Genomic DNA, 14,563 nt, shown 5'->3' on the forward strand with positions numbered 1-14,563 from the left:
ACCTAAAGTGAGAAAGTTAAATAAATACACATAATCACATTTTTAAATATATATAAAAAATACAATATTAACCAAATGCAAACGTAGAATAAAAAGTCAAGATAAGATGGTCATTTTAAAAATAGTTTTTTTTTTATTATGTATTTCAAGGTGGCTGTGTCGTTCCAAATATACCAGAAGCTCGTATTACTACTCAACAGCGCCACACACACGCACACACACTCACACACACTCACTCACTAGCAATAAAAGAGAGGGCGGGCAGAAGCGCACTCGCTCTTTGATTCGTAATAGCGCTTGGCTGGTGAGTCCCCCCCCCTAAACAAAAGCACATTATGGGGTGTCCTTGACACTCAGTCCAGCAGCCAAAGAGTGAGGAAAGTATGCAGTCGCACTCCAGTCACTGAAGAGACAACTTTGAACAAACCTTCTTGCACATGGACATGGGATTACCTGTCACTCTGCTGCACTCTCTGTAGATCACTCTTTTCATCAGGATCCTTGTTTTGGGAAACAATTCTGGTAAGTTTATAAATAGAAATATTTTTAGGTATAGTTTCTGTCAGTACTTTTTATTTGGCAAACTTTTTTAATATATATTGGCTGCTATACATTCACGGATGAAATGTTGCTTTTCAGGGATCATGCCGTGCGTCCAGACCCAGTGTGGCCCCTCTCCTCCAGGGGCCAGTCCAGCCTCCCAGAGCTCCGGCGGCGCAGAGCGCAGCTGCGACCTCCTCACGGCGGAGTTCGTCAAATTCAGCATGGACTTAACCAACAGTGAACTTTCCGTCTCCTCGTCCGGTCCCGCTTTCGGGCCCCTGGGGGACTCCTACGGCTGCGGATACGACGTCAAGTCCGCGTGTCTCTTCCAGATGCCGGTGCAGGGGGAACACCCGTGCGTAAAAGTGGAGGAAGCGCATCCTCGGTTCCCGCAGCATCAGCACCAAACCCACCAGTCGGAGGAGCTTCTCTCCCCTCCTCCTGGTTCCGTTTACTATTACCGCTCCTCATCCCCGCACCTGCCGTCCAACTTCCAGACCCCACCCTGGGAAGACACGGGCCCCTTTTACAGCTTCCGTCAGGACTACCTGGCGAAGAACGCGCTCTCCAGATTCTCCCTGCTGTCCCTGAAGCAGCAGAACCCCCAGAGTCTGTCCACCTGCCACATGAAATTCGACGGATCCTTCAGCGTGTCCGTGAACGCACCACCCGGCGCGCACCAGGTCCTGGACGGCTCCGGGATTTTCAGCAGCAAGCAGCCGGGCGTGGGGTTCTCTCACCCGCTCCAGCTCAGCCACAGCCGGCACTTCATGGACTTCACGCCCGCACCCCTCGGCCGGGCGTCGATCGGCGCGGAAGGTTTGTGCGCAGTGTGCGGGGATAACGCCGCGTGCCAACACTACGGGGTGCGCACGTGTGAAGGATGCAAGGGATTCTTTAAGGTGCTTGTTTTTGGACTTTTCTTAAAAACATTTCATAGTCAGTCGCTGTTTCAACTTCTCAACCATCCGTGTTTCGAGGTCAGACTGGGATGTGATCATTCCCTCTGGTCACCCCCTAAATTGTTGACCGAGCTTCACGCGCACGTTCTGATCTCTTGACACAGACGATTTTTGGGGGCAAATGTCTTGTATTTCAATCGCCGCCAACGTGTCAGGAATTAAAAAGCTTCCCCTTTCGACTCTCTGACGGGAGATTCCCGGGAGCTTTTCTACAAATTATGAATGCCCACGACCCTGTATTTACCCGGGCTGCCCTCGCTGTCTAGATGACCCCCCAGGACCAAAAGTGCGCCCTTGGAAAGCTTAAACGCTCCTTTGAAAATTAATGAAAGTAATAGCAAAGGTTTGTCGAATTGACACGAACTGAATCTATCCCCCCCCAGCCCCCCTGAAATAATAACTATTCAAAAGCAGTGTTGTTGTTTTTAAGAATATGTCTTAAAATGCTGTTTTAGGAGCGATAAATGTAAGTAAGTAAGTAATTTGTATTTGTATAGCGCTTTTCCAGACCAGGGTCACAAAGCGCTTAAACAATCAAAACAATATTTAATAAAGTACATACAAGATAAAACTGATAATACAACAGGAGTTCCAGAAAATCAAGGAAAAGCCTGAACAAATAAAAACGTCTTAAGATGTTTCTTAAAGTCTAATTTCTACAAATAATTAAATAGGATTTAGCGTTCTTACCATAACAATCTTTAAAGAATAGTTCAGGGAAGTTGGCGTTTTGTATTTTGAACAGTTTTAATCTCTTTTAATAGTGATTTATTTGTCTCTCTTCTCTAGAGGACGGTGCAGAAGAATGCAAAGTATGTATGTCTAGCAGCCAAAAACTGCCCCGTGGACAAACGCCGGAGGAACCGCTGCCAATACTGTCGCTTCCAGAAATGTCTCGCAGTAGGGATGGTCAAAGAAGGTGAGGAGGGTTTTGCAACGTCTCCAAGTTGACGGACGTAAACATGCGATTTCATCTTTTATCTTTTCTTTTTTTTTTTAGTGGTGCGGACTGACAACCTGAAAGGTCGCAGAGGTCGCCTGCCTTCCAAGCCCAAAGCTTCTCTTGATTCATCTTCCGTGGTCGGCAACTTGTTAGGTGCTCTAGTTCGAACACATGTGGACTCGAACCCAACACCTTCATGCTTGGACTTCTCGAAAGTAAGTTGGCAAGTATCAAAAATCTCCATGACCGTCTCTAATATCATCCGATCTGCAGTTTAAAGATGGCCCTGAAATCCCTCTTGGAGACGACGCTCAGCACGTCAAGCAGTTCTACGACCTCCTGACCAGGTCGATGGAGGTGATCCGAGGTTGGGCCCAGAAGATCCCAGGCTTCACTTTACTGCCACGGCAAGACCAAGAGCTGCTGTTCAACTCAGCGTTCCTGGAGCTCTTTGTCCTACGCCTGGCGTACAGGTAGATATTGTTTCATTGGTCGATGGCTCTTTTCTTTTCTTGTCCGAGATCATCACGTTCTCACTCTTTCAGATCCAATCCGGAGGAAGGAAAGCTCATCTTCTGCGATGGATCTGTGTGGCACAGGAGCCAGTGCCTGCGGGGCTTCGGCGAGTGGATCGACAGCATCGTGGAGTTTTCAGCCAACCTGCAGAAAATGAATATGGATGTTTCAACATTCGCCTGCATATGCACCCTCGCACTGGTCACCGGTGAGACGCTTGTGTGTCGCTACACTCCCTTGTTTGTTATTCTTTTGTATTCCTCCTACGCTTGTGTTCAAACTGTAATAATCGGATATTTTTTACCGTGACTGCTGCATATATTTTACAGCATTTTCTCTTTTTACTTTTTAAAATTTGGGAGTGGAATACATCCATAAATTACCATTTAATTCAGGAGTGGGCAATTACATTTCCACAGGAGCCACATTATATTCTGGTGTGAGGGGCCATCAAGTCAAAAGAGAGGAACCAAGAGCCAACATATGATAGAAAAAATTAACACAAATAACTACAAGTAAACAGGGAAAACAAGATTATCATATCTATTCCAATAAAATATTTATAAACCTTTCCTAAAAATTTAATAATGGATATAAAATAACTTTTTAAAATGAATCTAATCTCAATATTTACTCAAATTATTTTGAGGGGCAAGAACTATTCACTAAAAGTACAAGAAAAAAAGTCTTAAACAAGGCCATAATTTGTTAATAACATAAAAAATACAGAATAAAATCACTCTCAAAAACATTCTTCTACTCTCACATCATAAGGGCCACAAAAGTAAAGTCAAGGGTTCAAATGTTGCCCATATGTGATCCAATTTCTAAACAGATTTTAGTGATTTCACAGAAGTCTTATCCATCAGTAAACAAACAGTAGAAAAAGACATGTTCTAACTTCCTGGTCCTCATCAGCATCTCTATCGCCTGCAGAGCGACACGGTCTGAAGGAGCCGAAGAAAGTGGAGGATCTTCAGAACGACGTGATTAAATGCTTGAAAGGTGGAGGGGTTCGCACCGACAGAGACTCCGGATGTTGGTCCAATCATTTGTCCAGACTTTTGGAGAAGCTGCCTGAACTTCGCACCTTGTGCATCCAAGGTCTGCAGCGTATTTTTTATTTGAAGCTGGAGGATTTGGTGCCACCACCTGCCATTATAGATAAGTTATTCCTTGACACGTTACCGTTTTAGAGGAGAAAAAAAAACATGACTCTTGTTTTACACTGTTGATTGACAGTTTCTAATGGTCCAATCAACACATTGTAATAAACAAGCTCAAGAATTATGCATATTTTCTCTTTTAATCTCCTTTAAATTGTTTATTTGGTTGACATTGACTGATGCCATATGATGTTTTGGTACTTGTTAAATAAAAAGCTTTATACTATTTATATGTGGATTACAGTAATATATATAAAATGCAATGTTGTTTTGTCAGTGTCCATGTTTTAATAAATAAATTATCTGTGCTGAGCTTGCTTTTCTATCTGCTTTTATGATGTGTTTAACCACTGCCTCAGTAGAATGTATTTATATTCTGTGTATATATATAACTAAACAGGCACTATTGACGGAGGTACTAATTAAAAATACACATTCTATGGAAACACTTCCATTCAAATGTCCGAAATGAGATTTAAATGATTATAATTGAGATTCTTTTTCAATTATTTTAATATTTAATTTAATTCTCCATCACCAAAGTTCATTTTTTTTGTCGGTATCAATCTAAGTGCAAGTGTAGATTATGAATGACATTTTTTTAGACATTGAAATACTATTTAAAAGCTAAAACACTAAACAGTGTCAATAGTTTTTCTATTCTAACCTCAGATTTCATGTCACACGTTTATGTTTCCTTTGCCTATGTTTATTTCTGTCTGAAACAGATCTCAATGGAAGTTTGAGGGAAACTGGATTGTTGGACAAAGGACTGATGATTGAAGTAAATTCATATTAATGATTTTAGAAAATGGAATTATGAATTATGACTGTTCATCAAAATAACTTTTCCTAGTCTGTGTGCGATACAAAACGATACAGGGATTATTGAAATGCTGAAAAAGGTATCTAGCTTAACAGAACATGAAATGAATATATGTTATCTAGTTCGAGAAGTTCTATAGGGTTAGGGATTAGTATATTACGGGACGGGTTTGTTGAAGGCAGATGAAATATTGACGCAACACGACATCAGCGTGACATTTCCAGAGTCCTGCTTAGATCCTGCGTTAAATAATTGGACTTCTGCTGCTGGTTGCAGAAAGAAAGGTCATCAATTCAGGACCTGAATATATGAAACAAGTGAAAACAGATGTTACTGAAGTGCAACACAAACTGAATAAGTGTCGTGTAAAGTTAGATTAGTTTAATGAATCTTGCATTTTGAAACAAGCGGGAATTTATTTTGAATGTTAATTATAAACGATGTCTAAATAAGAATGTGTTTTGGTTTTACTCTTTTAATAAATGTTAATAGTGAGAATTTGTGTGTATGTTTGTGTGTGTGTTAATATTTGTTTTTGCATATGTGTTTTGTGTGACTGTGTGTTTTTCTGTGTCAATGTGTGTTTATGTTTGTTTGTGTGTAGGTTCATGTTTGTGTCTCTGTATGTTTGTGATGAAGATGTCTGAAGATGCTGCTTCCTACCTTCACTTATGAACAAGACCTCAATATATTTTTAAAACCTGTTCTTGAAATAGGAGCCCATCCCCACAACGAGACATGGACATATACTAATTTAATCAAATTACATTTACAGCAAACATATTTAATAAATATAACACACAAACACACACCCACATCCAGAGACACACAACCAAAATTAAACTAATATATTTAGTAACAATTTTAAAAAACCTGTCTGCCTTGAATGGTTTCAGATTTCTGCAGCTATAGTCATTCATTCATTCATTTTCTGCCGCTTATTCCCTCATGGTGGTTCTGGGGGGGCTTGTGCCAATCCCAGTTTCTTCGGGCGAGAGGCAGGGGACACCCTGGACAGGATGCCACTTTGTCACCGGGCACACAAAGACACACAACCAATCACACTCATACCTAGGGACAATTTCCTCAATCAACCACTGTATGTTTCTTGGACTGTGGCAGGAAAGCGGAGTACCCGGAGTAAACCCACGCAACACTGGGAGAAGTTTTATGTGTCGATTCGATCTTTTATTTGATTTCTAATTTCATCTTGACCTCATCGGGATAAGACTGGGACTAAAGTGTGACCCAGGATGTCTCCGGGTGTGACCTAAAATAATTCAAGTTAAGATTACTCAACATTAAAAAAGTGTCTCAAAATCGTTTAATATTGAAGATAATTATTTGGTAGATCAAGCAATGATTTGCCTATTATTAAACATCTTTTGATGACAATACGTTTAGGAATCGTTGACAAATAAATAAATAAATGTTTCTCTGCCACCCAAGAGGGGTAACTTACCCCACAGATGCTTATTCGGGGGCTCCTGAGAGCCTTCAGGCAGGTTATATTTTCCAAAGCATCAAAAATGTTATCTCAAGTGCTGGATTTTCTGACCACAGACTTTGATCTCTGCATCCATCCAGCTTCAGTGCAGCTTAACCCTTATCACCAGCAGCACAGAGACCCCAAGCTCCAAGACCGCTGCTGGCAGGTTTATGGCCCAGCCCTGACTTTCAACATGTAATTCCTCTCAGATGACCACAGATGACCAATCTCATCCATACATCTCATAAATGTAGAGAAACGAGTCGAAGATATGTCAGACAAAACAAAAGTGGAATCTTTTTTTTTAACTATTTGTTGTAACAGAAGAAAGGTAGAACTATAAAATTAAACATTCAATTAATTGAATTCATTTAAAAAAAAGGTTTTATATTGTCTAGTGTTGAGATGAGCTCCTTCCAAAGTTTGGGGGTTTAAATATCTCAAGCACTTAAGGAAGGATGGAAGGACTGACGTCGGTGCAGCATCTTCAGTGTTGATGATAACAACACAAATCTTTGACTATGTGACTATATATCACCGGGATTCTGGAGATGAGAAGTTCAGCCTCCATATTTCTTAACTAGAACAAGAAACAACCAAAAAACATTGCAGAATCAAATCGAAAAATGCTCATAAAAGCTAGAAAGATCATTCATGTTTTTCATCTTTCTTTATTGGAATATTTGACAGAGATTGTGCAGTGTTATTTGACCAAAAAAAAAGAAAACATCTAGCTTATACGTGATCAGTTAATGAAAATTCCATTTCAAGGGAAAACGTTAATGACATTCATTTGTTTCTTCAAACTTCAATTTATGCAACAATAATAATAATATATATATATTTTTTCTAAATAAGATTTTGCTTCACATCATCGTGTTTTTCACCTTCTTGTTTCCTCCACATGTACCCTTAATTAAATGACCCTTAACATTAATAATATTTATGAAAAAAAAAGTGTTCAATTACTGTTTCAAATTGATGATGCAAAAAAAATGTAAAAACAATATAAAATGTTCATGTTCATTTTAAAAGCATTACTTTCTGGATGAGAGACTACTATATACCAGGCAGGATTTACACCAGACTGTTGCCTGGTGAGGGAGAGAAAAAGATGTTATCCGTCCGGATTAATTGTTCAAATAGCGCGTAATAAAATTGAAAGACAACTTTCTAAAGTCTGAAAGAAGGAGGTAAAGACCAAACTTGAAAAAGTACTCGATGATCCCGCTATCACTCCATCTCCTGAGAGACGCTTACCGGTGTGTTTGAAGGGTCTGAGTGATTCGTGGGGAAGAAGCTGAGGGTCTGTGGGATTCTATATGGTTTTTCCAAAACTGTTCGCATTCAGAGCCTGGGTCCTGGTGAGATGAAAGCTCTCCATATTACTCCTCATAAGAGTGATGGACAGGTGAAGTTAACAATTGTATGATAAGAAATAAAATCTTGAGCTTTAAACAAAATCTCTTATTAGGATCCTGTGAGGGGTTTTCTCTTCCTTGTAGTTTATCAGATGTAAATTATAAATACATGATTGAAGCTTGAATGATTGAAGATATTAAGTTTAAAACTATACATTTTTATACATGACTATACATATGTTTGGTGATTGTTTCTGGCTCGTCCCAGTGTCAGAAAAGTGAAACTGCAATGTCGTGGAACCTCTGCTGCTCTGTTGCCACAATACTGCATGTACTTAAAAAAAAACAAGTTTCTCGATTTTCTTGTTATTTGAATATAAAAGTCAACTCATTGGTTAATATATAATCGACTTCTCTGACCCACTGCTGTAAATTAGTTTAGTCACATGACAGAGTATCTGAGCAGGTCGTCCAGACAGAGTAAGGTAGTCATCATTAAAAAAAATAGCAAAAGACTTCTACTCGGTCATGACGGTTGAAAAAAGATCAATAATTACAGATCATATAAGAAAAATGTATAAAAGTTTTGTAGTCCTTTCTTAATGTGATCAATTTAGTTAAGCATCAATAGCTAAAAATGTTGTCACAGGACTTGGGTTATCTTGTTTTCATCTCAGTGATTTATAAGTGTAAAAAAATAATTTTGTTTAGTTTATTAGTTTGTTTAAAGACATGCCGGATTGTGCTTCAATCTACATTTTGTGGTAAATGGAAATTACAAGTTATTGATTCAACTACCCTACGATCATTGACTTATTAAATTAAAAAAACAACAACAACATTGATTTTTAATCCAATATTTCAGTTCTGTCTGTATGTATGAGAAGCAGCTTTGTAACTTCACCACGACGACTCCATCTAGTGGTAGAAGTCGTCATTACAGGCTCAAACCACAGAAAAAGGGCGAGACAGGATATTCTGACGCATCTAACGGGCCTACCCCAGGAAATACGTCCTCTTGACGTCAAACTTTTTTTTTCCCCAAGTTTTTTTTAAACTTTGTTTCAAGCGGTTGTACATTTCATTCAAGAGGTTGTACATTTGTTTTAAAAGTTAAAATATATGTATATATGTTGCTCTTCCCAGCCACAGTATGGCGCATGTTTCTACATGTGGTTATGCCTTCCTCTTGTGGCGGAAAATGTCGCTGCAGTTTGATGGCTTTTTTAACAGAGAAAAGTAAAAAACAAACGGTACGATCTGTGAAGGACGATCATTTTTGAATAAATGTGTTATTTTCGATCCCTGCCATCAACGTGTTTACAGCGTACAATCTGTTGTTTCACCAACTTTTCTGGCAGAAATAGTTTGAGTTAACTTTAATTTGCCTCCCTCCAGGCTCCGCCTCCTTTTCCATGGCGGGTATAAAAAGCGAGTGTCGCGCTCGAGCGTCACCTCCTCTCACAGAGTTCTCCTTATAGACGCGCCGTGAGAAAAATATTCTCCACATTTTCCTTTTTATTTACTTAAAAAAGACAAACAAATCAGCAACTATGGTGAGTTAACTCCGTATCATAACACGTTAATAGTTTTGTTGTATCGCTAGTTGAAGTATGGAGCGGTTTGTTTTCAACAAAACGGTTACTTAAAAAAAACGGAATTTTCCATTAGATGCGAGATGGTTTTGGGGATATTTTGACTTTAAAAAAAGTCACATCCGGGTGAAGTTTTCAAGCAGGACTGTGACGCGGTGACAACTGCGAGTTTGAAGAAGAAAAATGTCTTCTAATAATGTTAAATAAAAGTTCGCTCGCGCACTTTCTCTGCAGACCCGGCACCAGTTAACACTTTCCATATGGAGAGGCAGTTCAGGGGGTGGGGGGTGGACTGGAAGGGAATGCTGATGTGGCTTCAGGAGGAAGTGTTTCCATTTTGCGTTTGTTCTTCCAAAAAAAGCTCGATGGGCAGCGCCCGCTGTTTTATGCGTTAAATAAACATCTTTTTTTTAATGATCTGTTTATGAGAAACGCTCGTAAATTGTTTAGAAGTTTGTTCACGTCTCAATAAAACCTTCAAACTGTTGGATCTTGGATGAGTGTTGCTGTCAGATGGAGATACTTTTGACTTCTTCCCGCCCAAACGAGCAATGTTGTGAAAGATTCTCTGTTTCAGGCCATTTTGAAACATTTGGGAGGGAGTGTTCACACGCACGCGCACACGCCACAGATGCGAAAATGATTTTTTTTTTTTTTAATCTGTCTAGCATTAATTCATAATTTTATATAATTTTTATTTACACTATCTAGAAGAAAAGTACGATAAACGTGTACTTTTGACATAAAGTTGCCATAAGTACCGACATGGGAGAAAAGTATTAAAAAGCATCTTCATCAAAGCTAGTTTTACTAGCATGTAGCATTCACTGCTAACACTTAGCATGTAGCGCTTATTATAGCATCATGACATTGAATTTTTTCATGCATTTGTGTACGTCACACCCTAGTTATGCTAGTTTATATTTTATTGGGTATTGTTTTGATTGTTCAAGCGCTTTGTGACCCTGGTCTAGAAAACCATAAATATTACTTACTTGCTACTTACAATTTGACTTTTCCTTAAATAATCTCCAAACCAGAGAAACATATTTGTTTTCACTAATCTTTGCTTCTTAACTTCTTCTTAATCTGTCGTTTCATCGCTCAAAGCCTCGACTGTGCATTACTTGTACTTGTTCTTATGAAAACGCGTGACGTGTGGCCTTAAGTCAACTTCCTGCTGCAAACACAAGAAGCTTCAGTCGTGTTTTCCCTCTTCAAACGCGTCTGTTGAGGACTGTTAACATAAGCATAACCAGAAACAGGAAGTAGATAACTGGAGTAACTGCTTTAAATGTCACTAAAAACAAAAGAATACAAGCGTTTTGTGTTGTCACATGCAATATCAATAAAAACACATTATTGAAAATGACTTGGATCAAATTAAAAAATTAATTTTATTATTAATTAATTAAATTAAAACAAATTTAAAGAAAAGCTACTATGGATTGAAGTTGAGCAAGATTAAAGAAAGGGAAACGAGCAATGGGAAGTTGTGAAATGAGGAAGGGAACAATGGTTGTGAAAGTGTAAAAGAGAACTAAAAAAAAATGGTACGAAAGCAAAGAAACGTCCATAAACCGTTATAAAGATTAATTTGAAGGTGGCATATAAAAGAAAACGGAAGCAGGTCAGTGGGGTAGACGGCTCAAAATAGTTCTACGCTGTTCATATTGTCGTCGTCATGGCGCCACATTCTTCCTTATCTCTGGAGATTTGTTAAACTATGTTGTGATGGAGGGGTGGGGGGTGTAATCGCCTGACTTGAGACCTATCAAGTGACCAGAATACTCTAAATACCACCACAATGTCGTATGACTTTGCTAGAAAAACAACATGCTCATTGTCCCAAAGTTGGCGGTGAGGTTTTGGGGGGGATGGGCTGAAACGCATGTATAAAGAGGTCATTATCTCACTTCACGGAAGAGAAGTAGAATATAGAAGTGGTGCTGAACCCTTGGCTGAGACACGGTGACATTATCGCGGCAGTTGTTTATACTCAAGTTTCCACTGCAGCTGTCTCTCTGTTGACACACACACTCGAGCGGGACCCGGCCGTTGCTAAATAGATCTTTTCAAAGCAGCCACAGTGCTCGAGATGCCTCGGGACAAAGTCTCCTCCCCGATGATGAGACGAAACATGTTTCTGTCATCAGCGCTGTGTTGAACCCTGCAACAGCTTTTAGATTAATTCCTGACATGCTCCTGCAGGGTGTAGAGGCGGCACAGCCTTGAAACTGCACATACTTTGACACCACAAATGTCACCGTCAAAGGCCGTCAATCAAATCCTTATTAATTAGGTGTCTTGAGAAGTATTATTATCTGTGAACCGTTCTAACGTAAGGAAAATTGTTTTTAATAATCTTTAAAGCTGTCGCCAGAGGGGGAAAAAACACCTTTATGTAGCCTGCATTATCTAAGAAAAGGAAAAGAAAAATGGATCTTAAAAATTTAAATCTAGACTATTTGACTGTTTGATAATAACGGATGCCTAAGATTCAAATGTTCACCCGTTTTATGGAAAGAAAATGACAAAAAATTGAAGAAAAAAAGATAAAGATTAGCCTAGGAAAGAAGTTGAAGTTGGGCAGATATTACATCCCTTTGATGTGAAATTAAAAATGAAAATAAATGATTATAAGCTAATTGGGGCTTTTAATATTTAACTATACATGTATATCTACATCTAGATATATTCAAAATGTATCATTTGAATTTTTGTATTTTCAGTGACCAGAATGCTCAGGACGGATAAATGGAAAAAATGAAACGGAGCCAATAGTTGATCTAGTAATAAACAAAATTAAATTTGTACCATTGTTTTATAGTTAGGCAGCAAAATTACAGCCAAAGGGCCAGTTGTAGCCCCCTGTCCACACTTTGGTCTTTTTATTTTTTATACTTAAAAACCCCCTGAACATTTTAAACGGTTTTTACACTATATATTTTAGCTAAACTATTGACAAATTATACATCAAATTAATGTAAATGTGAGTTATTTTTATTTTCACCCACCAGAGTGAAGATAAATTGAAAAACTCCCAAAAATTAAACTGGTTCCTAAATATTTCCTGGGTTTATCTAATAATAAAAATAAAAACAAATTAAATTGTAAGTCTGTTTAATAGGACCACATAAATGCAGCCAAAGGGCCAGTTGTAGCCCCCGGTCCTCACAAATGGATGGTTCTCATTTAAGTTTGTTTTTTGTTTTTTTTAAACACTTGCATAGAAATTAAAGTTGAATAAAAGTTGTGTCCGTTTCTCCACAGAGAGAGTGCATCTCCATCCATGTTGGTCAGGCTGGTGTCCAGATGGGCAACACCTGCTGGGAGCTGTACTGCCTGGAGCACTGCATCCAGCAGGACGGACACATGGACAGTAATAAGACCAGCACAGGTTACGACGACTCCTTTACGACCTTCTTCAGTGAGACCGGCACCGGCAAGTATGTGCCCCGGGCCATCTTCGTGGACCTTGAACCCACCGTCATTGGTGAGTTTTTTTTAATTATTATTATTTATTTATTTTTAAAATCATGATAAATATTTAACAAAAGGGTTAAAACAATAAATGACTTCATGGAGACGCCTTTCTTAAATATCAATCTTTTTATCTCTAATAAAAAGTAAAGGGGTTTTCTCAGAAAGTATTTGGTGATATTGAAGAAGATTAATCTATCAATTTTAAACTCTTTTTCTATCAAATACTCTATCATATATCCGGAAATATATAATGTTCAAAGTAAATCATTTCCTGTTGCCTCTATATTTATTTTGACCTTCACTATTCCACCATTGAGTTTGAGAGCCCCTATTTTCAATAACAGGCTCTCGTGGTTCTTTCAGACGAGGTTCGTACCGGTTCCTACCGTCAGCTTTTCCACCCGGAGCAGCTGATCTCCGGGAAGGAGGACGCTGCCAACAACTACGCCCGTGGTCACTACACCGTCGGGAAGGAGCACATCGACTCCGTGCTCGACAGAATCCGCAAGCTGGTAAGGGATTGGACGCCATGGATGTTTTGTGAATAATTATTCAGGATCTTTCCGTTCTGTCCAGTCCGATCAGTGCACGGGTCTGCAAGGGTTCCTGGTCTTCCACTCCTTTGGAGGAGGAACCGGCTCTGGGTTCACTTCCCTGCTGATGGAGCGCCTCTCCGTCGACTACGGCAAGAAGTCCAAGCTGGAGTTCGCCATCTACCCGGCGCCTCAGGTGTCCACGGCGGTGGTGGAGCCGTACAACTCCATCCTGACCACCCACACCACCCTGGAGCACTCCGACTGCGCCTTCATGGTGGACAACGAGGCCATCTACGACATCTGCCGCAGGAACCTGGACATTGAGCGCCCGTCGTACACCAATCTGAACCGCCTCATCAGTCAGATCGTGTCGTCCATCACCGCCTCCCTGCGCTTCGATGGAGCTCTGAACGTAGACCTGACGGAGTTCCAGACCAACCTGGTGCCCTACCCACGAATCCACTTCCCTCTGGCCACATACGCCCCCGTCATCTCGGCGGAGAAGGCCTATCACGAGCAGCTGTCGGTGGCCGAGATCACCAACGCCTGCTTCGAACCCGCCAACCAGATGGTGAAGTGCGACCCCCGTCACGGCAAGTACATGGCGTGCTGCATGCTGTACCGCGGCGACGTGGTGCCCAAGGATGTCAACACAGCCATCAGCGCCATCAAAACCAAGCGCAGCATCCAGTTCGTGGACTGGTGCCCGACCGGGTTCAAGGTGGGCATCAACTACCAGCCCCCCACCGTGGTCCCAGGAGGAGACCTGGCCAAGGTGCAGAGGGCAGTGTGCATGCTGAGCAACACCACCGCCATCGCCGAGGCCTGGGCCCGACTGGACCACAAGTTCGACCTCATGTACGCCAAGAGGGCCTTCGTCCACTGGTACGTGGGCGAGGGCATGGAGGAGGGAGAGTTCTCCGAGGCCAGAGAGGACATGGCCGCCCTGGAGAAGGACTATGAAGAGGTCGGCATCGATTCTGTGGAAGGAGACGAAGAGGGGGATGAATATTAATTAGAAATGAAAATAATGTTATAAGTTCAGCAAAAACCTGTTCAGATAAAGTTTGTTATGCTGTAATATTGGACCTGAATGCAAGTTACTAAAGTGTATTTGGTAATAAAGCGAGTTCCTCAAGA

At 40.4% G+C, this 14,563-nt stretch overlaps 2 protein-coding genes across 2 annotated transcripts; both read left to right on the forward strand.

The window, feature by feature from the left end:
* Positions 1-644: 644 nt before the first annotated feature.
* On the forward strand, positions 645-4,162 carry LOC148079790 (nuclear receptor subfamily 4 group A member 2-like). Its single transcript, XM_087792558.1, has 6 exons — positions 645-1,445; positions 2,295-2,424; positions 2,506-2,663; positions 2,722-2,921; positions 2,994-3,172; positions 3,901-4,162. Exons 1-6 carry the CDS (start codon positions 645-647, stop codon positions 4,158-4,160), a joined length of 1,728 nt encoding a protein of 575 aa, XP_087648684.1. The 3' UTR covers positions 4,161-4,162.
* Positions 4,163-9,268: 5,106 nt separating this feature from the next.
* LOC148079791 (tubulin alpha-1C chain-like) lies at positions 9,269-14,563 on the forward strand. The gene is made up of 4 exons (XM_087791468.1): positions 9,269-9,362; positions 12,675-12,897; positions 13,251-13,399; positions 13,464-14,563. The coding sequence occupies exons 1-4, from the start codon at positions 9,360-9,362 to the stop codon at positions 14,436-14,438; spliced, it is 1,350 nt and encodes a 449-aa protein (XP_087647594.1). The 5' UTR covers positions 9,269-9,359; the 3' UTR covers positions 14,439-14,563.

The sequence above is a fragment of the Callionymus lyra genome, chromosome 5, assembly GCF_982586985.1.
Source record: "Callionymus lyra chromosome 5, fCalLyr1.hap1.1, whole genome shotgun sequence".
In the NCBI taxonomy this organism is placed as follows: Eukaryota; Metazoa; Chordata; class Actinopteri; order Syngnathiformes; family Callionymidae; genus Callionymus; species Callionymus lyra.

What these genes read in the sequence shown, in the direction of transcription:
- LOC148079790 (XM_087792558.1), top strand. Translation starts at nt 645, where the DNA reads ATGCCGTGCGTCCAGACCCAGTGTGGCCCCTCTCCTCCAGGGGCCAGT. An exon ending in GATGCAAGGGATTCTTTAAG is followed by an intron (nt 1,446 to 2,294) that starts GTGCTTGTTTTT and finishes TCTCTTCTCTAG; the next exon opens with AGGACGGTGCAGAAGAATGC. An exon ending in AGTAGGGATGGTCAAAGAAG is followed by an intron (nt 2,425 to 2,505) that starts GTGAGGAGGGTT and finishes TTTTTTTTTTAG; the next exon opens with TGGTGCGGACTGACAACCTG.
- LOC148079791 (XM_087791468.1), top strand. An exon ending in CCTTGAACCCACCGTCATTG is followed by an intron (nt 12,898 to 13,250) that starts GTGAGTTTTTTT and finishes TGGTTCTTTCAG; the next exon opens with ACGAGGTTCGTACCGGTTCC. An exon ending in TCGACAGAATCCGCAAGCTG is followed by an intron (nt 13,400 to 13,463) that starts GTAAGGGATTGG and finishes CGTTCTGTCCAG; the next exon opens with TCCGATCAGTGCACGGGTCT.